The sequence below is a fragment of the Propithecus coquereli genome, unplaced genomic scaffold, assembly GCF_000956105.1.
Source record: "Propithecus coquereli isolate 6110/MARCELLA unplaced genomic scaffold, Pcoq_1.0 Scaffold5, whole genome shotgun sequence".
In the NCBI taxonomy this organism is placed as follows: Eukaryota; Metazoa; Chordata; class Mammalia; order Primates; family Indriidae; genus Propithecus; species Propithecus coquereli.
In genome coordinates this window covers 9,350,963-9,372,215 of record NW_012150840.1, presented here as the reverse complement: position 1 = coordinate 9,372,215, position 21,253 = coordinate 9,350,963, and the positions used below count along the sequence as shown (strand labels likewise).

The 21,253-nt window shown below is 52.6% G+C and overlaps 1 protein-coding gene across 3 annotated transcripts in view; it reads left to right on the top strand.

Moving 5' to 3' along the window:
• The window catches only part of ACTN1 (actinin, alpha 1), a 94,927-nt gene that overhangs the window by 57,694 nt on the left and 15,980 nt on the right, over window positions 1–21,253 (top strand). For all 3 annotated transcript variants that reach the window (XM_012656169.1, XM_012656171.1, XM_012656170.1), the window contains exons 4-9: window positions 6,463–6,549; window positions 8,547–8,634; window positions 9,170–9,248; window positions 12,080–12,161; window positions 13,980–14,065; window positions 21,095–21,187. In XM_012656169.1, the coding sequence (XP_012511623.1) occupies window positions 6,463–6,549; window positions 8,547–8,634; window positions 9,170–9,248; window positions 12,080–12,161; window positions 13,980–14,065; window positions 21,095–21,187 (515 nt within the window). The remainder of the gene's footprint in view (window positions 1–6,462; window positions 6,550–8,546; window positions 8,635–9,169; window positions 9,249–12,079; window positions 12,162–13,979; window positions 14,066–21,094; window positions 21,188–21,253) is intronic.

The following is a 21,253-nucleotide window of genomic DNA, read 5'->3' as shown; positions in this document are numbered from 1 at the left end:
AAAGAAGGTAGCACAATTTCTCGTGTGCATTGTGGCGTCTCTGAGGACTTGGGGGTGGTTGAGGCAGTTAGAATGCTCCAACCAGGCCCCTTCAGCAGTGGGCACCTGCTGTGTGATGCGGAGACCTCAAGATGAACAGGACACGGTCTCGTTCGTTTGTTCAGTCAAGACACACACGGCTGAGAGTGTGGAGCAATCACTGTGGCAGGCACTGCGCAGAAGCCCCTCACCATGGTGACCTCACTCAATCCTCACAACGACCCCATAAGGTAGCTCTAATTGTTGTCCCCATTTTATGATGAGAAAACAGATGCTTAAAGAGATTACATTACTTGCTCAAGTTTCCATCCTCAGTAAGCGGCAAAGCCAGAATTCAAGCCCAGGTCTTTGTGACTCAAGAGAAATGTCCCCAGAGAGTGGCCTTTCCTTGGAGAGGGTGGGGGTCTTGCTCCTGGTAAACCCAGAGGAGCAGATCTCTTCTCTGGTGGTGCTTAGAGTCCCCTTTCTTCTAGAAATTGAAGGATTTTATGTTGATGCATCAAACCGAGACACTTGAGCACAGGCTCTGCAAACCGCAGAACACGGGGTTGAATCTGCCTGACACGGGCTTTCGTAAATACTGGAACACAGCTGCGTCCATTTGTTTATGTTTCATCTGTGGCTTTCATGCTACAATGGCAGAGTTGAGTAGTCATGATAGAGATCATATGGCTTGCAAAGCCTGGAATACTTCCTGTCAGGTCCTTTGCAGAAAAAGTTTGCTAACCCCGGCCTTATAGGGAACTCAGGCCAGTGCCCAAGGTAGTCACAGGCAGTGGCTTGTGGATCCCAGCATCCTCCCAGCTGTGAGCTTCTCAAGGGCAGAAACTGTGCGCTTCGACATCCTGTGGCCCCAGCTCCTAGCAGCGTGATTGATGCACACAGTAGGTGCTCAGCAAATGTTTGAAGGACTTGCCCATAGTAGGATACTCTACTTTGTGATTGGGAAAATATTCTCTGCCTTTTATTAAGAAAAGATAAGTTTGTTTTATTAGGAAAGACTAAAGACTTGGCAGGAAAAAGTTTGAACAAAGCAGGCTTGGGAAGCCAAAGAAAATGCCCCTCAGGTGGTCTGGTGCAAGCTCAGATGCCCACCAGGGCAGGCAAGTTTGGAGAATGTGTGATGTTGGCCAGGGGTGAGCAATGGGGATGGGTGGGGACTGTGGTGACTTGGAGAGAGCATGTACCAAGCAGGGCAGGCGCCGCACAAATGTAGTTAAGTTGTTGCTGTGCGAGAGTACAGGTCCAGCATTACCAGGTCTTCTAATTTTTCAAAAGAAGCCAGAAATCCAGATTTCAAAAAAGGAAAATTTGGCTGCTAACTAAAAAAAAATTTTTTTTAGAAAGCTCTACTGCAGGGACAAGTAGGAGAGAATAGCACTTACCGAGTCCCAGCCCTGTGCCTGGCTGGACCGGATGCTTTACAGGGGTTATCTCCTCCTACCCTCACAACAGGCTTGGAGGGTGAGTGTTACCAGCCACGCTTCACAACGGAGGAAACTGAGGCTCGGAAGAGTTGCTGGAGTGAAGGGTGACTCTGAGCCAGGCTGCTTCTATGTGGCAGAGCCAGGGTGTGTGACCCAGGCGTCTGGGCTCCAGAGCTGAGGTCTAGCCCTGTTCCTGTCGCCACTAGGCATGGCTGCCTCCCCCAGTGGAGGCCCATGACACAACTTCCCGTCTGATTTTCCTCAGTAACGAAGTGGTAGGTGGAGTCGGGCGTGCTCGCCCCAGTGGAGTGATGAGGAGCAGGGCTGGGCTGGGCTAATCTCGCTGCCCTTGCTGTGCCGGGAGGTCGCTTCACCCGGCCGGCCACAGGCGCTGGAAACCTAAGGCCGTTTAAAAGGCTGCTTTAAAATGAGATATTCTTTACTGGCTCAGCACCTTAGGGAGCCAGTGTTTTTGGCTGAGTCTTCCTGGTTTGAAATAACCTTTCCCCATTTCAAGCTGGGATGGCCACTGCTGAGCCAAGAAACTAGATGAGGCACTAAATGGGTTTGGGTTTTCTTTTTAAATGAAATTAAGTTTACTGCTGTAGGTTATCAAATAAAAGGCAGTGGTGTGGATCACCTGAATGATCACCTGGAATGGAGGCGGGGGGAGGGCCATTGCTGGGGGTCCTGATAGAGAAACATCCCAGGCTGTTGAGGGCTGTTCCATGGGGACCAGGCCCAGTGAGGGCACCCCCCGCCCCCAGGCTTTGAAGGATTATCATGTGGTGCAAGGACTAGACTCTGTGGTCGACCCTGAAGGGCAGAATCGGGCCTCGGAGGGAGACCCCTTGGGCAGGCTGACTCTGGATAATGTGCAGAGCCTTAGGGAGCCTTAGGGAGTGGAACCGGGGCTCTGGTAGGTGGTGAGTTCTCTGTCCCTGAAGGTGTTCAAGTGGAGGCTGGAGGCAAGGAACTTCTGTACATCAGGGAGGGGTTAGAAAAGAGCCTTAAGATTTCTCCCATGATGCCCAGACGTCATGGAATTGAGACTTGGCGTGGGTGAGGGGATAGGATTTAATCCGGGGAGAGGTGCCATGAGCCTGGGGTGGTCTCAGTGATTTAGCATCTGTCCTCAGGATAGAGGGGCAGTGGATGCTGTAGCCAAAGTGTTGGTCTGGAAGGTGGTGGCCCTGGGGGTTCTAGTGCCTGTCACGTGGAATTTCTGTAGCACCATTTATTCTACGGGCCCGAGTAACATGCAGACGACTGCGTCCCTGGAGCGGGGAGAAGGGAGAAACAGGTTCTGAGGAAACGTAGGACGTGTGCAGCTATGTTAGCGAGCTGTAGGAACTCAGACGCTCGCCGCTGCTTCTTTCCACACCCGTGGCAGATGTCGTTGATCTACCATGATGGCTTGTTCCTGCGGAGCCCGGTTGTGGCCTTGGAACTCTGTTTGGGCCTGCATTCCAGACAGACCCTGGCGTAAAGCTGCCTGGAACATGGGCGTCCCTGCTGCAGACATTGAGGGGCCTGGGAGAAAGGACCCACCATTCCAGAGAAGGGGAACAGAGGGTCCCCTGGGAAGGGTCACATGCTGTGTGGTGCGGGGGACAGGAGTCAGGCAGGGCTGGTGTTGGGTAGTGCATGGACTGTGATTGAACACACCCCGCTCTCTTTGCCTGTGCCTGGAGCTTCTGTTTTCCTTGGTGTGAATGAGAATTCAGTGAGCAAAAGTCCTTGGGGGATTTCTGGGGAAGGAGAGGAGTAACTAGGCAAGACCCAAAGAGGACCCCACTGCCCCCTTAGTGCTGGGAAGGCTCCAGGGAAGGCAGGTCTGCGGGCAGAGAGCTCAAGGCCAGCGGGAGGCCAGGCTGGCCAGAGGCCAAGGGATTTGGCCTTCACAGAGTGGGGCGGTGTGGGGGGTCGAGGGGGCCGCCAGCTCTGCGGGGGCCCCTCCTAGGAAGGCCGGGCTTCAGGATTACCACTCAGAGCTTTTTCTAGGCTTAAAAAATTTTCTTTGCCCTTTATACTTAAAACACTATCCATAAAATTTTGTACCTGCTTTTTCCACTTTCTCTATTATAAAGATTTTTCCACGTCATTAAAAACTCGAATATAATCTTTCACAGCTGTGTTAATCGTCTATTGACTGAGCACAGCTGTGCCCCGGCCCTCCCCTGGAAGAGACCGAGTGCTGTTGTGTTCTCAGGGGGCCGACACAGGCCTGCACTACCTCTGCCCCTTCACCCACTTGTGTTTAGTACCTGCCTTTCATTCATTCATTCATTCAACAAATGCTGACAGGGCTTTCTTGGTGCCAGGCACTGTACTGGGCTGTAAGTAGTGATGCAAAATGGAAAATATTCTTACCTTCATGGAGTGTACATTCTAGAAGAGGGAAGAGAAAATACATATGCACGCGTGTCCAGCCAGGGAAAACTAAAGCAGGGCATCACTTGGGTGGTCAAAGAAGGTGCCAGTGAGGAGGGATGTGTGAGTGGGGACTGGGAGGGGCCGGGGACAAGCCACGTGGACACCCAGTGGGGGGGGGCCTGCAGGGAGGCCCAACTGCCAGACCACCAGGGATTCACTGGCCACTGGCTTTGACTCTACATGAGGTGGGAAGCCCTGGAGGTGTTGAGCAGAGGCCCCGGGGTCTGGGGATTTACTCAGTCACTCCGTGTACTTTGTACGCGCACATGCTTTCTGATTTACGGGCACCATAAATAGCCTGCAACAAGCACATTGAACACAGGAACCTTCTTGCTTTGCATTTCAGGTCATCGGCTAGGGATAGAGTCCTGGAGATAGAGTTTTGTTTTTTATTTTTTTTTTTAAGGGTGGGCGGTTGTGAGGAGGGATGTTCAGTTTCCTTGTTTGTTTTTGTTGAGACAGAGTCTCACTCTGTCGCCCTGGGTAGAGTACAGTGGCATCATTGTAGCTCACTGCAACCTCCAACTTCTGGGCTCAAGCAATCCTTCTGCCTCAGCCTCCTGGTAGCTGGGACTACAGGCATGCGCCACAATGCCCGGCTGGGTTTTTTTTTTTTTTTTCCCTTTCTTTTTAACAGAGACAAGGTCTCGCTTTTGCTCAGGCTGTTGTTGAACTCCTGGGCTGGAGCAATGCTCCCACCTCGGCCTCCCAGAGTGCTAGGATTATAGGCGTGAGCTACCTCGCCCGGCCTTAGAGGTAGAATTTTACTGTCAAAATGTTGAATAACTATATCATGCTTGCTCCCTGATGCCAAATTGTTTCCCCAGCAGTTTCTTTTTAAAGATATTTTTTAAACCAATTTATACTTCTAGTTTCAGTGTGACAGTATTGCTAACATGAGGTGTGTGTGTGGTTTTCAACTTTGTTTTTTAACTTTGCTAATTTATAATAGCTGGGACAATGATATCTTATCTCTTTGATTATAAGAGAGACCGAACATTCTTATGAATTGGTAATTTGTGTTTCATGTTTTGTGATGTGTCTGTTTGTGTGTTTTGCCTATTTATTGAGAGTTTAGACTTTTTGTTTTATCAATTTAGATATGCTCTTTAAATGTTACAGATGTTAAACCATTGGAAGTCATAAATGAAAGTGCATTTTTAAAATATCACCTTTATAAACTGATTCTTAATGGGTGGTTCTACCTCCCCGCAGCGTGCTCTGCAAAGCGCTGGCTGTCTGTGGTGCTTGTTAACGACGGTGGTTGCGTGCCGCTGCAGCTCTCTGCTTCTCTCTAACCCAAGCCCTTGGATGTGGGACAGTGCCTCTCTGGTATCCGGGGCTCTGGGAGAGCAATTTAAACCTCCCTGTTCATAGGAAGAGTTACATCCTATCCCATGTCCAGAACGGACACTGTTTGTCCTTTGCCCAGCACCCCAGTGCAGCCTCAGCAGGTTACCTGCCCTCTGGGGGGACAGTCGTGGCCATGCGTCACTCCAGGCATTGTTCTTCCTTGGTTGTAGAGTAGCATATAGCTTTGTCCTCACCTTTGAGGAAGGGGCTAAGATCTTACAGTATAACATCCTTAATGGAAATCCACTCTTGTTTAAGGGGTTTGTGGGGTACAAATCCTAGTGGATGTGGGTTGACGAAATCAGAACTCCCTGAAAATGGCCCCTTGTGGTTCTGTTGAGTCTCCCCTAAAATTAGTGTTGCAGGTGGGAAAAATTAAGATGTTGTTTGGGTACCTTACTCTTAACTGAGGATGCCTTACTGTGGGCCAGGTTACTATCTCCTGGTTTGGAAGCAGGTGAGGGTGAGGAGTCTACATTTGAGTGTCACTTGTTCAAGACCACAAATTACTCCGTGTCTTAGGCTCCTTAAAAATAGGGCTAATTTATGTTTGTGTTCCCTGCCTCTAGGCCTGGTACAGATAAAAAGAAAAAAAATCTACTTAATAGAATTTATAGCATTTAAAAGTCTAAAGTACGTCTTTAGACTGAATATAGCAGGTTTCTTAGTTGTGATCGTGAAGCTGTTGTTTGATTTTTTTAAAAAAATCTATTTTAATACCCAACCAATGGCATTATAAGGTTAAGTCTGTGGATCGTTCAAGATGGCAGTTTACAAAACTTTAAGTCTGTGACTTTCTGTGGCTTGCGCTGGCTTTCCGTGTGTGGGTGGCTATTTTGAGAGCTGTGATTGCCCAGAGATCCCCAGCTTGCGATGTTGCCAAAACATTTGGGATGGCTTAGAAATCCTCCCTTTCTTGTCCCTCAGGCTGGTAAGCACAGATAGGGGTTTAAGCCCCTTCCCTGATGTACCCACTGTCTCCAAGTAGAATCGACTACACCTTCCTTGTGCCCCAAATAGACTTCTCTCCTGGCACCTGTCACAGTTTATCGCACTAACTTTAAAAAACATCCTATTTCCTTCTAGAAGTGGAGCCTTGTCGTCTTTGATTCCTAGCACGGTGCCTGGAGTGACGTGGGCGCTGGGGGAATGGTAGTTCTGTCCCTGCTGAGACCCATCCTAACGTGCCCTGCTGCTGTTTCTGTAGAAATCGTGGATGGGAACGTGAAAATGACCCTGGGCATGATCTGGACCATCATCCTTCGCTTTGCCATCCAGGACATCTCCGTGGAAGGTGGGTTTCTGCTTTGATCCATTCCTTCCCCAAGGTGTCCTCTCCCCTGCCTTTGCCATCTCGTCTACCTCCCTGGGCTGAGCCTGGAGAACTCCCTCCCTCCCAGGGCAGTGGATACAGATGGACACAGGTCATGGGCTTCCTACCCATTCCTGAGCGTCTGCCCTCTCTCCTAGTCTGTGTAGAGAAGTGAGAACAATTTGGGCTGCTGGTTCCTTTAAGTGTGCTGGCCCCAGGGAAACTTCCCACTTTGGGAAAGATGGAGGCTGCTGTGGGGAAGTATATTGGAAACCTCACCTGGCTCTTGAGTTGTTAATCCCAAAGGATGGGGAAATAGGTTGTGCCCGCCGGGGAGCTTCCCCAACGTCCTCCATTTTGCTCCCATAGCACCCTCTAGTGGCCGCTTCTCAGATCTGCAAGGACCACCATGGTCTGGGGCAGTGATCTGTAAACTTTTGATTGTACGCCCCAGCAGTTTTTGAGCTTTATGTCTGATATGCATGTATTTATTTTGTAATATTTGTATATTGGTATACACATGATAAAACATACATACCAAGACAGATTTTTAAAAGATGAGATGGAGATATTTTAAAAATACTTTATTCATTTTAATGGCACAGAAATCTTAAGCATTTTTATTCTAAGGAGTTTCTTAATGAAAACAATGCGGATTAAATTGCTTTGTTAGGGAAATCGGGGCTTGTATTTTGTGATACAGTAATGTGGAGATCTAAGTTCAGTTTATAGGTACTTGGTATTTAGGGGTGGGTGGAATGTTAGCCTTCGTGATGATTTTTTGGGTGGACTCCTTGTGTCTGATTAAATCGTTATTGTTTTAATCTTGTGATATAACTGACAAAGAGCTTAAACTAAGTAGAAGCATTAGCTTTGCCATTTTTTTTTTTTTGAGACAGAGTCTCACTCTCTTGCCTGGGCTAGAGTGCCGTGGTGTCAGCCTAGCTCACAGCAACCTCAAACTCCTGGGCTCAAGCGATCCTCCTGCTTCAGCCTCCCAGGTAGCTGGGACTACAGGCACGCACCATCATGCCAGGCTAATTTCTTCTATTTTTAGTTGTTTGGCCAATTTCTTTTTATTTTTAGTAGAGATGGAGTCTTGCTCTTGTTCAGGCTGGTCTCGAACTCCTGAGCTCAAGCAATCCTCCCGCCTCGGCCTCCCGGAGTGCTAGGATTACAGGCGTGAGCCCCCGCGCCCAGCCTTCGCAAGTTTTTTAATTGTTTGCTTGTGCTTGAATGATTATAGTCTTTGTAGGAATCCTTGAACATCATTTTAAAGTCCATTTTGTAAGGTCGTCTGTGAACCCACTTCACTGGGTACCACAACCTGCAATTCACAGATGTGAACACAGGGGGGCAGTGTGGTCTGCAGCCTCCCTGTGCTGGGAGCTCCCTGGGCCCCCTCAGATGCCTACCTTACCTTACGGAGAGGTGACTGCTTCATACACAGAGCAATGGAGGGCCCCAGTGTCGATCTCTGCAGTAAATATAAGGAAACCTTGTGTTTTAGATGAAAACAAAATCTGGGTAGGAGTCCTAAAGCTTTCTTCTCGCTCAACTGTGCGCACCCGTAGGCTGCATAGTCCAGTCTGGAGACTCCTGCACGTTTAGATTTCCAAGACTAATCAAACCTTCCTTTTCAAAGTGGCCGCCTGACAGAGGTTGCTGACTTACTTGTATCACTACCATTTCTTTGAATAAAAGGGAGTAGGGGAGATAATTCTGAAAGCTTGAATGGTTATTATCTCAGAATTGAAATGTGTAACACGGCCAGCTGAAAAGTTTCCTAGCTTGCTTTTCTGTTTCTCAAATGACTTCTCAAGCTTTGTCAAGGGAATAGAGTTGATGGCCAGGGCCTCTTCCCTCCTTGGTAGCAGCAGGGTTGGAATCTAGGGGTCACAGGGGACCTCATGTGAGTTGGTGCCCCTCCCTCCACTGAGTCAGCCCCCTGAACTTTTTGCCCGTCCCCTTCCCCACAGAGACTTCAGCCAAGGAAGGGCTCCTCTTGTGGTGTCAGAGAAAGACAGCTCCTTATAAAAACGTCAACATCCAGAACTTCCACATAAGGTGAGTGGCGGGGGGCTGAGGGGCTCTTGCAGAACCCCCAGGAGCTCCCAGGTCCCCTGGGGCCTTAGGACACAGTTGAGGCCCTTGGAGGAGGAAGTAGCTTTTCTTGGGAAGGGGTCATTGCTATCCCTTTGAACCCCCCACCCCCACCCCACACTGTCTTAGACGTGGCTACTGCCTGATATTCCTTTGGTTGATGCTCTTGCTACTGGGAAGGCCCCCAAGGAGAACTCTAGAAAGTCTCTGCTGTTCCAGGGCTCTGGAACAGCAGAGTAGGCCCATAGACCTTGGTGGTAGGTAGGGTTGGATGTGGCAGGTTTATCTCAACTTGCCAGCCCCCCACAAAGGTTTTACCCCAGTGTCTGGGATTGTGGCGGGGAGAAATGTCCCTTCCCATCCTGTCTTCTCCTGCTTGGAAGAGTTATATAGTCACCTCTCTGGAATAGAGGAGACCCCTGCCTGGTGCTTTGCCCTTGTCCGTGCGTGGCTGCCCGTCTGCTCAGCCTCACTCACCCCCTTCTCTCTCCCTGGGCAGCTGGAAGGACGGCCTCGGCTTCTGTGCCTTGATCCACCGCCACCGGCCCGAGCTGATTGACTACGGGAAGCTGCGGAAGGTATGTGTGCTCACCTGGCCTCCTGCCGCTGCCTGAGGGGTGTTGGCCTCTTAGACCAACCAGACAGAGCCCCATCTAGAAGTGAGCAGGAAAACACCTTCCCTGGTAGGGCTACTTCATTACATGCGTGGCATTCGTGTACTTGTGCACATACACGGCCCACCAGGAAAAATACCACAACTGTGGCAGCAGTTTCCTTAGGGTGATGCAATAATAAGTGCCATTTCTCCCTTCTGTTTTTCTAGGTTTTGTAAGGTGGAGATATTACTTTCATAATTTAAAATGCTGCATATTCTAAGAGATGTTTTATCACAGCCTCGTCCCTGACCTGCTGTGCGGTCCCGGCACGTTATCCCACCCATGGTTTCCTTTCTTTTATTGCTGAAGTTTGGTTGGTGGGTTTCCTTTTGATACTGCTTGGTACTTCCCAGGCTAACCCCTTGGGAGGAAGGGGGTTCCCAGCCCACTAACTTAGCTGCTTTGCAAGGAAAAACAAATCAGTTTGAGAGCCCCCCCCGACCTCCAGAAAGCTGCATGGCCGAATCCAGCAGGGACAAGGTGGGAAATCCAAGAGGTGTCAAAGTTTTCTTTTGAAGGCATCATCCCACATTTCCTTCCTGTTCAGATGATGCGCTTTGGTGACAGGTGTGCATGTATCTGTGTCCTTGCTTGGATATGCTGGGGTGGCCAGTTAATCCACAGCTGCTGCCCACCCCTGTATGAAATGGGGCCTGTGCTGACCCATGGCTCTAGAGTCCCCTCCCCTATTCCAAATGCTGCAGAAGCACCAGCCACTTGGGAGGTGAGAGTCCAGGGGACTTTTCTGATACCTGGCTAGTGCCCTCCCCACCCTCTGTCCCTCTCCATATATGAGGAGCATCAGTAAAATCCAGTCCAAATCCTAGCACAGACCTGGGCCCAGTGAACTGGGAGTACTTTCCAGAAAACACAGCAGTTGTCAGAGCCAGCTGGCTCTTGGGCATAGTGGGGAGAGGACTGAAGGGCTCCAACTGGGAGGCTCTTCCTCCCTATACCAGCTGTGGGGTGGGCGTGGTGGCCTGGTGGTCCCTGGACTCGAGAGAGACAGGCGAGTGTGTACCTGGGCCTAAGCGCTGGCAGCCACAGCTCTGGATGGAAATGACCGTCACTGCCTGGCAACGTTTTTTATCATCCTGGCTGCTGTCTGAGACTTTCCCGGAAGGACTCCACCTTTCTGTTTTGAGCAATTTCCTCCTGAAAACATCCCAAATGAATGTATTTGTCCCTTTGTTGCCCTGTAATTCTCACTATAGCAAACAGGGAAACTGAGTTTTGTCTTGAGCAGACAAAACCAGCTTGCTTTAGGTTAGTCTGAGGAACCAAGAATAGACGGGGAGAGACCTGGCAAAGAACTCTCCCCACTTAGGTTTTGTTTTCCTGCATTTACAATTTTTTCTTACAAAATTGCTACTGGGAAGGCTCCCAAGGAGAACGTCCAGGAAGTCCCAGCCCAGGGCTCTGGAACGGCAGACTAGGCCCAGAGACCTTGGCGGTGGGTAGGCTTGGATGTGGCAGGTTTATCTCAACTTGCCAGCCCCCCACAAAGGTTTGTGGTAAAATATGCATAACACAAAATTTATCATCTTAACTATTTTTAAATATACAGCTCAGTGGCATCAAGTACATCACATTGTTGTGCAACCACCACCACCATCCGTCTCCAGAACTCTTTTTATCTTGCAAAACTGAAACTCTGTACCCATGAAGCCATAGCTCCCCGTTCTTCCCTCTCCCCAGCTCCTGGCTACCCCTGTTCTACTTTCTGTCTCTATGACTACTCTAGGTAAAAGTGGAATCGTACAGCCTTTGTCCTTGCGTGTCTGGATTATTTCACTTAGCATGATGTCCTCAAAGTTCATCCATGTTGCAGCTTGTGTCAGTATTTCCTTCCTTTTTAAGGCTGAAAATGTTCCATTGTACATACAGGCCACGTTTGTTTATCCATTCATCCATCGATGGCTACTTGTGCTGCTTCCACCTTTTGGCTATTGTGAATAATGCTGCTATGAACGAGGGTGTACAAATATCTCTTTGTGACCCCGCTTGTCATTCTTTTGGGCGCGTACCCAGAAGTGGACTTGCTGGAACATATGGTAATTCTCTGTTTAACTTTCTGAGGCGCCGCCATGCTGTTCTCCACAGCGGCTGCACCATTTTGCATTCCCACCTACGTTCACATTGCATTCCAGCACCGCGGGATTCAGTTTCTCGGCATCCTTGCCAATCCCCACTAAGTTCTCTTGGAAAGGTAGCAGAAGCCAGAATCATCAAGAAGCTGTGCCTATTTAAAGGAGCCCCAAAATTTTATAGAACATGGGGACCAAAGAGGCTCCTACTTCAACCCTTGACAAGCCCAGAGTTAAGAGCTCCTAGTTCAACTTTTGAGTTATGGGTGGGGAAACTGAGGTCAGGTTCCTTACCCATAAGGCCCACTGGCTGGTGCCAAAGCTGAAACCAGAAGCCAAGGGTGATCGTGCCCAGGCCAGCGCCTGCTTGAGGCACTTATTTCCTAGCAGTTCTTTCTGACCCTAACTTAGGGTGCAGTTCTTCCCCTCAGTCCCCTGGCACACTGAAGCTTGGGGGGAAAGAGAACATTTTAAACCCCAGCCAGGGAGGCCTGGTGGGGAGACCAGCCTTCTACACCCAGAGCTGCCCCCTGAGGATTAAGCCCTGGGGGGTGCTGGCAGAAAGTCCCCTCTGCCCCCCAGTTGTGGTGACTTCCCGGGGCTGGGGGTAGCCAGTGACTTGTCATGATCTCACTTTATCATCCCTTCCTCCTCTTCTCTCTCTAGGACGACCCACTCACAAATCTGAACACGGCCTTTGACGTGGCAGAGAAGTACCTGGACATCCCCAAGATGCTGGATGCTGAAGGTAAACAGTGTGTTTCTTCTGTGCTCCCTGCTCTCCCCTGACCTGCTACTCAGGGGCTAAGAGGGGATGGGCCCCTGCAGCCGGGGCAGGAAGGGAGAAGACCTGGTCTTCTGGGGCCTCAACTGAGCCCAGGGGTCACCTGCAGGTCAGGTTCCCTGAGGTTTGGAGGGAGAGGTGACGGTTGGTACTGCCGGGGGCATTGGGCTGTTCTTGCAGAGATGGCCTGAGGGTGTTCTCATCTTTGTTGTGGAGTAGGGTGGTGGGCAGGGGAGCGGGGCGTTCCCCTGTTGTCCAGCTCCTGCCCACGGTTTGTCGTGGGAAGTTGTGCTGGCTGAGAGGTGTGTCATCCTGACCCTCAGAGCTCTGGCGTGGTCTGCAGACAGCGGGCTGGGTGTGGCGTTTCCTCTCAACATCTTCAAAGTCTTTGTGACCCCGGGGACTCGCCCTCTTCTGCTGCTTTCTGAGGAGGGCGCTAGACAGCCGTGGCTGGCACCTTCCTGCTGGAGGAGGTTTCCAGTTCCCACCCACTCGCTCAGCAGGTCCACCAGAGGAAGGGGCTCCCGTGTCAGGTAGAGAAGGAGGGGCCCCAAGTCAGCGTTGACTTTTCTGTTTCTGGCTGAGGCCCGTGTGTCCCAGCCCCTGCTGGCCAGGCTTCCTGGATGGGGACAGGTTCGGGGTTCGATGCATGAAAATCCTTACCAAAGGTTGGGCCTGGGGCTGGACACTCAGCTCTTCCTGCGACTAAATGCGCCTTTGCACCTCTGGTCACGCAAAGCCTCTCTGATGGGGTGAGCAGAGGCTTGTGAGGGAAGGGAAGCAAGTGGGGAGCTTCCCCAGATGCTCCCTATGAAGCAAGGGCTGGCTGCCTCCAGGCTGGAGTCCATCTAGGTCTTCTTGTCCCCCTACCCGACCTTTGCCCCTGGGAGAAGCCCCACACACCACGGCTGCTTTCCCTCTGGTTTCTCTCCGATCCCACCTGCTCAGACACCACTTTGAGCTGTGCCTGCCCGGTGGTGTGGGGCAGGGAGGGACCATGGTGGGGTCTAGAACTGCTCCCTGCCTCTCTGCCCCACCAGTGGCGTTTTAAATTTCAAAATGTCCTTAGGAACATTTTCAAACCCAGATAAAAGCAGAGAGAATGGCACAATGAACTTTTATATATCCACCATCCAGGTATAATGCCTGTTGAGATTTTGACACACGTACTTTATTTTCTTCTTTTCTTTGCTGAAACATCTTAAAGCATATCTCAGGTGTCATAAAATTTCACTGCTGCGTACCTCAGAATACACACCTTAAAAATATGGATACTTTCTTACATAACCATACAACAGCTTTCACATCTAGCAAATTGGCAACGATTCCGTGGCACATCTACTGCCCAGTTCATAATCGGATTCCCCCAGTTGTCTAAGAAATGTCTCTGAGCGTTGGGTTTGTTTTATTCAGGATCCAAACAAGGTCCACACGTGGCGTTTGGGTGTTGGGTTTCTTACGTCTGTTCCAGTCCGTAGCAGTCCCCTCCTCCCCTCGACCCCTTTTATTCATGCGCTGACTTGCTGCAGAAACTGGTTCTGTTCTCCTGTAGGATGTCCCTTATTTTGGGTTTGTCTGTTTGCCCCTTTGGGCATCACTTTGCTCGTTCCTCTCTCTCCTATTCCGCTAAGTGGAAGTCGATGCCAGAGGCTGGTTAGATTCAGGCTCAGCATTTTGGCGAGAAGACCTCATGGTGCTGCAGGCTTCTTTCCACATCACGTCAGGGGGTGTATCACGTGATCGCTGAACCAGCTGGCTTTAACTCCAGATTTTTCTTGACAGACATCGTCGGAACCGCCCGACCGGATGAGAAAGCCATCATGACTTATGTGTCTAGCTTCTACCATGCCTTCTCTGGAGCCCAGAAGGTACCTGGGGCCCCCTGCCCCTCCCACGCCCAGCACACCTCATGCTGGATCCCAAACCATGTCCTTCTGCCCTCCCACCCGCCCCCTGCCTCCTCCTGTGACAGGTATCTGGATGGTCTGGTCTCTTGGGCAGAGGTTGCCCTGGTTTGGAAGTGGCGTGTTGTTCTCGCTGGCTCCTCTCCTGCACCTTGGTATTTCTGTCACCTTCCTCCACTGTTACTGAGAAAACTGGGCAGGAGCTCACCTTCCGGGACGCAGATGACTGGCTTAAGCAGGAAGGGCTGTGTGCGTGAGTCGCCCAGGTGGTTCTGGGGTGCTAGAAGGCGAGTGGGCAGCAGCTCCTTCGTGCCCACTTCTGTGGAAGCCTCAGGCTTGGGGTGGCAGCGCCGGGGAGGCATCTCCTGCCTTCACTTACCTGTTTGACAAAGGCATCGTGAAGCCCTCACCTTCGTCCTGCACGGGCGCATGCTTTAGCAGATCTGTCCACAGCCCTGGCCCTAGTGCCCTCTCCCGCATCCTGCCTGGGACCCCCATGTGGTCACGCTGCGCTCCGTGTTCCAGACATGAGCACAACCCCTGGGAGGAGGCGAGAGAAGGGGTGGGCAGCTGGGAGCCCCTTCAAGTGTCCTGGCCCAGTTTTGCTCGGGGAGGCCTGAGGCTGAAGTCCAGTCGTGCAGGTTCTGCACTACACGTGAGCACCACGACTAAAGGGCACTGTTCACGCTGCAGCCACTCAAGACTTGGACGTTTTCATTGCCAGGTTTAGCAGATGCCCCTCCCCAGGCCCCCGCGTAGGCAGGACCCCAGAAGAAGCGTAACGTCGCCATGACCACAGAACCTTCACGGCTTTGGCCCTTGGGCCCCCCCCACCCCCGCATGGCGTCCGAGTGACCGGTGTTGACATGCATGACCAGAGCCCCTGCCCACTCTCTGCCCCACCTCCCCTGCTGCTGTGCCTTGTCCCCTCTGCTGTCCCCGCTTTGTCTCTTGCCCCGCCTCAGACTACGCTAACCTCCCACCCACCCTTTCCCCTCCACTGTTGTGTTTTTTCTCTTTCTGCTCGTTCCTCCCGTCCTGTCCGTCCCCCTGTCTTGTGTCCTCTCTCTGTCCACTGTGGCTTTTTCGGCTTATTCTGTGCTGCTGCCGCCTACTTTCTCCTCTCAACCTCTTCTCCTTCTCTGTGCAGATGTGTAGGCAGCTAAGGCTGGATGGGAAGGCCATGTGACCTAATGTTTCATGTCACGGCCACGCCTTCTCAGGTGCGCAGAAGGTGAGCTCTCCCTCGGCCTCGTCCACCTCCCTGCCGTCCTCCTGCCCGTCTCTCTGTCCTCCCTAGACGCTCCAGCAGCAGGCTCTGGAATGAAAGGAGGGACTAGAGAAGCCCCTCCTGCTCTTGGGGGGGGACAGGACACTCTCCGAGCCTTGGCCAGGACACTTGAAGATGCCAGAGGACCCCAGCCTCTGAATGACCTCTCCCGTGCCTGTCACCACAAACAGGAAAGAAGCTTGTGGTCTCGGCTTCTTCCCTGGACCCCACACCAAGAGCCCTTATCCCAGTCAGCACAGCTCTTGGCTGTGCTTTCCGACTATCTCCTTAAACATCCATGACCCCTTCCCTTCTCTCTCTCTCCCTTCTGCCTACTTGAGCAAGGCTGTCCTCTCAAATTTAGCCAGCAAGGCAGAGCAAGGAGAAGTCTTCCTGCCTTCTTCCTGGTGTCCAGGCCAGAGTCCTGCCTGATACTTTCTAACCCGGCCTGCCATGGACAGTTGTGCAGGTTGCAGACTCGCAAGTGCCATATGGGCCAAAGACAGTGAAGATTTGAATATTTATTGCTAAAATTACCCTACAGATGGCAATAAAAATGTCTTCTAAGAAAATTGGTATGATATTTTCCCAATAGATGTGCCCTGGGGAAGAGGTAAAAAATGACCCAGAGACACCCTATGGGCTAGCAGCAGCCCAGCTCCCTGCCTGGATGGGCACCTGAGACCCTGCTCGCCTCCTTCCAGGGCTCGGTGCTGGCTGAGGACAGAGGAGCAGCCCTCTCTGCCCTGCTCCTGCTTCCTCGTTCTCTTTGTCCCCCCACCTCTACCATTCTCTCTGTCAACCTCCCGCAGCCCCTCCCAGCCCCACCTTTTAGCCAGGACGTGAGCAGCAGCTCTCTATTTGGCCTTGGTTGGCCTCCTGGCCTGGTAACCACAGAGCAGGCCCTTGGCCGTGACCATGGCCATGCTGAGCTCTCTGCTGTGGTTTTCCCTCTTTCCAGCTCTCTTCCCTCCTCCTCCACTTTCCCCCGTCCTCCCTCGGGGGTTCTGCCCTGAGCTTCATGCCCGTCGACACTGGCCTTACCTGTCTCTGAAGCCTTCTCTGTGTCCTGGCTGATGAAAATGCTTGGAAGGGAGTATGTGGGCTCTGGTGGGGTGTGTATGTATGGGGGGGACATGTTTTGGGGGGGCATATGTGGGGAGGTGTGTATGTGGGGGGTGTGTATGTGGGTGTGCGTCTGTATGTGGGCGGGTGCGTGTGTATTGGGGGGTGCGTGTGGCAGCCTGCCTCCCTTCCCAAATCTCATACCACCTCCCCCATTCCCTCTTCCCTTCACTCATCCCTGTTGCAACCATTTCACGCTCTCTTGTCCACACCCAAGGTCAAGGTCACCAGCTGGGGGAGGGTGGTGGTGGTGGTGCTCTCGTGTCCCGGCTCAGGGGTCCTACCCAGAGTTGTCCCCAGTCACTTCTAGGACAGCTACTCAGAGCTGAGCAGGGCAATGAAGCGGGGGTCCCTGCTGTGCTGTGGGGAGCTGGCTGGTGAAGGGAGATCCTTCTGGTCTTGACTGCCTCGGTGGCTGGCGCCAGTGGGGGGAATCTTCTAAAACCCACGCCCAGCGCTCTCCATCCTCTCTCGTCTTTCTGTCGCCACCCCTTGCGTGGTGGAACTAGAAAGGCACCGAGCCACTGTGCGTGCTCTTACAAGCAGGCAGATGCGTCCAGGTCTGTGTGAGTGATTTTCCTCAGTGGATGAGGACCAACTTCAGTTCGATGGCCGGTTTGGGTTCTAATTGTTTCTCTGCTTTCCTTTCCCCTCCTCTTCCCCTACAGGGATTTAGAATGCGGGGAAAGCGTTAAGATTTTGTTTATGTAGTTGGCTTTAAAGTTCATGGTCTACTGTTTCTGAGACACAACGCTTGAAGGCATGAACTTGATCTGATGTAAATTCATGATCCATCTGGGAAAACCCTAAAAAGAAGAAGCCGGCGATGGCTGCAGTCCAGCCTGTGCTCTGCTCGGCTCCAGTCTGAGCAGGGCAGTCGCAGCCGTGGGCCTGCAGGCCCCGAGGTTTCTGGAACAGCAGCCAACACTTGAGCTTGCAAGTCTTGGGGTTGAGCAGGGCTCCACAGGGAAAGGCTCAGCGAGGGCTGGAAGGGTCACAGCAAGTGCTGTTGAGGAAGGTGGTCGTGGCTTGTGCAGACGCTCTGAGATGCGAGAGAGTGGGGCAGGAGTTCCAGGGCAAAGCTGGGGTGGCAGCCGAAGGCGGGGCTGTGGTGCCCTGGGTGCCAGCTCCTCCCCGGTTACCCAGCCCCACCGCCCACCTCGGGGAGGCCCAGGTGCTTGGTCCAAGACCCTTGCTGATCGATGGGCCCCGGAGCAGGAACCCCAGGCGTGGTGGCCGACTCTGGACGAGGGGAAAGAGCAGTGGGTAGCTCTGGGAAGCAGGAAATGGGCAGTTCAAGCTGGAGTTGGGAAATTTTTGACTAAAAATGTCACAGATGAGACCCTCGTGGCATTCATGTGAATCTGTGGGTTGTGAGTGGCGAGCCACAGTGCGCCATTTGGCCACGTTTGGATGTTTTATGTCATCTTAGTTGAGGACAGTTCCTCTCTAGCCTGTACCTGTGCCAAGTAGTTGGGTGCTGACTATCAGGGCAGCAGTTTGGCTTGGGATAGCCGAGTGCTCCAGGGATGCGCCCCTGGCTTACACACACACCCCTTTTTAGTATAAAACTAAGAGTGTTGTTGTGTGTTAAGTTATATAATAGCACAGTTTAAAGTAGGTCATGAAAAATAGGAAAATATGAACTAGGCAACAGGAAACACGAATTTCTGTAATCTCCTTTGGCACTTGGAAGTAAACATCTTGCCTATTTCTGTAGAATATCTCCTCAGCCCATTGAGTATCTGTGCTTATGTAACACTATCCTGTATGAATCCTGTTGACGTTGGAAAGGTCTTTGCCTTCTGGTTCTTCTAGCATGGGGTCCAGAGCCACCCATCTCCGCTTGCAGGAGCAGCCTGGAGCCAGGGCTCTCCCAGGCTTCCTTCTGAAGGCGTTTCAATCTCTGAGGTTCTCTCAGGGGAAGCATCTTTCCTCTCCTAGAACAAATCTCTTCTTTGGGCTTGGGAACTGAAGCAGTCTCCATGAGATTCTTTATGTACGTGGTGGTCCTGGTGGCCTCTCCGTTAAGTCCCCCATAACGCGAGGGGTTCTTGGCAGCCAGGTGAGAGAAGAGCTGGAAAGCTGGAAAATGGGGGTGACTGGGGTAGGCCTGGCTGCCCTTCCACTCCGGGCACTGGGCCCTGCGCGCCTGCCTGGGCTTGGCCCGCGAGCTGACCTCCTCTCCCCTCTCGCGCTGAGGTTGGTGGGTGACTGTGCCCTCTTCGCAGAGCCACCGCTGTGGCAGCGAGGCTGAGCCACCACCCTGCAGCTTCCTCTGGGGGGCGCAGCCGGCCTGGGGGAGGAAGTTGGGCAGCGAGAGCAGGGAAGGCACGAGGTTCTGAGGATTCTGCCTGTCATTTTATTCTAAAAATCAAACCTAGATTTCAGGAACTTGCTTCCTAAAGGTATGGTAGGGGCTGGGCTGTCCCTCGAGGCATCTGGGTGGGGTTTGCGGACAGGCTCTTTTGTTCTGCGATGCCCAGGTGTTCTCTGCTGGTTATAGAGATGAGAGTTCCCAGTGGGCCTGTGTTTGGATGAGGCCAGCTTGGGAGGGGACAGACTGAGACACGGGCGTGGGAAAGAGGCTGGATCTTTGTGAAAAGTCCCCAGGAGGCCCACCCGGAATCTCCCCCAGACATCATCCAAAAGGAGCCTCCTTTGACCCTGGAGCAGTCGCCAGGCTCTGGGGGACGGGCGAGGTTCTGGGGGCCCACAGGACACGTCTCCTAAAATCCCATGAGTGCAGGTCTCACTCTGTCCCCCAGCTGGATAAACTGACACACATCAAAGTTTATGTCCCTTGGGCTGATGAATCAGGAGAGTGACAAGGCTAAGGTGGGCTTTATCTGAGGAAGGTCACGGCAGCAGCTGCGACTTGCCCACGGTGAGCAGCTGCCTGTGGTTCTTATCTGCTCGGGAGCACGTCTGTGGCTGGGGTCTGCAGCCACCCCTGTCCCCACATACATGTCACCCTGGAGGACACGTGGCCTCGTGCCTCAGGCAGATGCTACCCCCAGCCAGCCTCATGGGGCACTGGCCTGGTCCCCACGACCTGCTCTCTTTCTGGGGCCCCAACTTCTGGACAGGGGAGGGATTTCCCTCCCCGTTGTCTCTTGGGACTCCTGGTGGTTGCTCGTTGGCTGTCGAGAGGATGACAGTCGGAGTTCTGTGTGAGAAGTGGCCTCGGCTTCTCTAGGAGAGAGTCGAGGCGGGGTCAGGGGACGGGGGTCTCAGGCTGTGACTCCCTGCCTCAGTTTCTTTAGCCCTGGGGCTCAGCATCCGCACTCAGAGGACTCGTACATCGCCCTCTGGACAATTCCACATTCTCCTTGTGGAGTCCCAACCGCTCTGACACCTGGCCCCGACAGTGCGCCAGAGAGGACCTTCAGGATGATCTCATCCTGCCCCCACCCCCAGCGCAGTCATCCACACAGCACGTGATCTGGTGGGCATAGGTCTTACTCGCAAAGTTCTTCATGGAGAAAACATTTACGTCGTCTTAGTCATTCCTTCCAATTCTGAGCACATATATTCTCAGGAAGTTCTTTCTTACGCCCTGCCTCAGTTTGTCTTGCTGCAGTTGAAACCCATTTTGTCTAATTTGTCAACCGGTTGTGAGGCCTGTCTTTCTACCCTGTAAACCAGGCGTCCTTTATCATCTGCAGGACACTTTTCTCTGGGTCCCAGGATGCATATCCGTCTTCTCCCCAATGGCCCCCCAAAGGCTTTGAGTTCACTTCCCCCTGGTGGAGGGTTAGAATATGCACAAGAACACAGCTGAATTTAAAACCACCTGAGCAAACCCAGCCGGTGTTAGGTGCACAGTACCCTCCACAGCCTTAGAAGGTGGCGTCCCCCTGGGGTTTCCAGCTCTTTGCGTCTGATTATCATTCAGCCCCCTCGTCTGGGGTCCCTGCTGGCCCAGCAGGCAGCACGTGGTGGGTATTGGCTGTCCCGGAGGTGCCCATGCTGGGCTTTCCAGGCATCCTGCCCTTGCGGGGTTGGTCCTTAAGTCTTGCCTTTGGTGCAGTAGAGGGTCCCTCATTTTTCTCTGAAGTGCTTTGGGCTTTGGGCCAGGAGCCTTGGGAGACTGTAGGGACCCTGAGCGGCCCCACTGCCTCTTAGTCTGCGCTTTGTCCCAGGACTCCCAGATTTGAATTCCCACATCTCTAAGATTCTGGCGGATTCAGCCTGAGGTCCTGAGCCTTGGGATTCCAGGGCCCGCACTTGGAATTCCAGGATGGACAGGAATTTTCCCACCTCCCCACCCGACCTGAGTGTTTTGACTGTATCAGCGATTGGATTAGTTTCTTCCCAACATGCATGTTGGGCCTCAACCTCAGCCCTTCTCTGGGGGCCCAGTTCAGCCACCAAGACCTCTGTCCAGGCTTACCTGACCCACAGGGCTTGGCCACAAGCTGGCATAGAGGATGGTGAGGAGGAAGCGGGGAGATGTGACCAAAGCCTCAGGGGCTCCATTCCAACCACGCGGAGCTGCGGGGATGGGATGCGAGGGGCTTTGCTAGCACAGGTGTGTACCAGGTGCCCCTGCTGCTGGGGCCGGCTGGTCTTGACTCTGTCTGTCTTGTTGCCAGGCGGAGACGGCAGCCAATCGCATCTGCAAGGTGTTGGCCGTCAACCAGGAGAACGAGCAGCTCATGGAAGACTACGAGAAGCTGGCCAGTGATGTGGGTACCCCCTGGGTTCTCTTGGCTGGGTACCAGCAAGGCCCTGCCCTCCCCACCCTGAGAGAA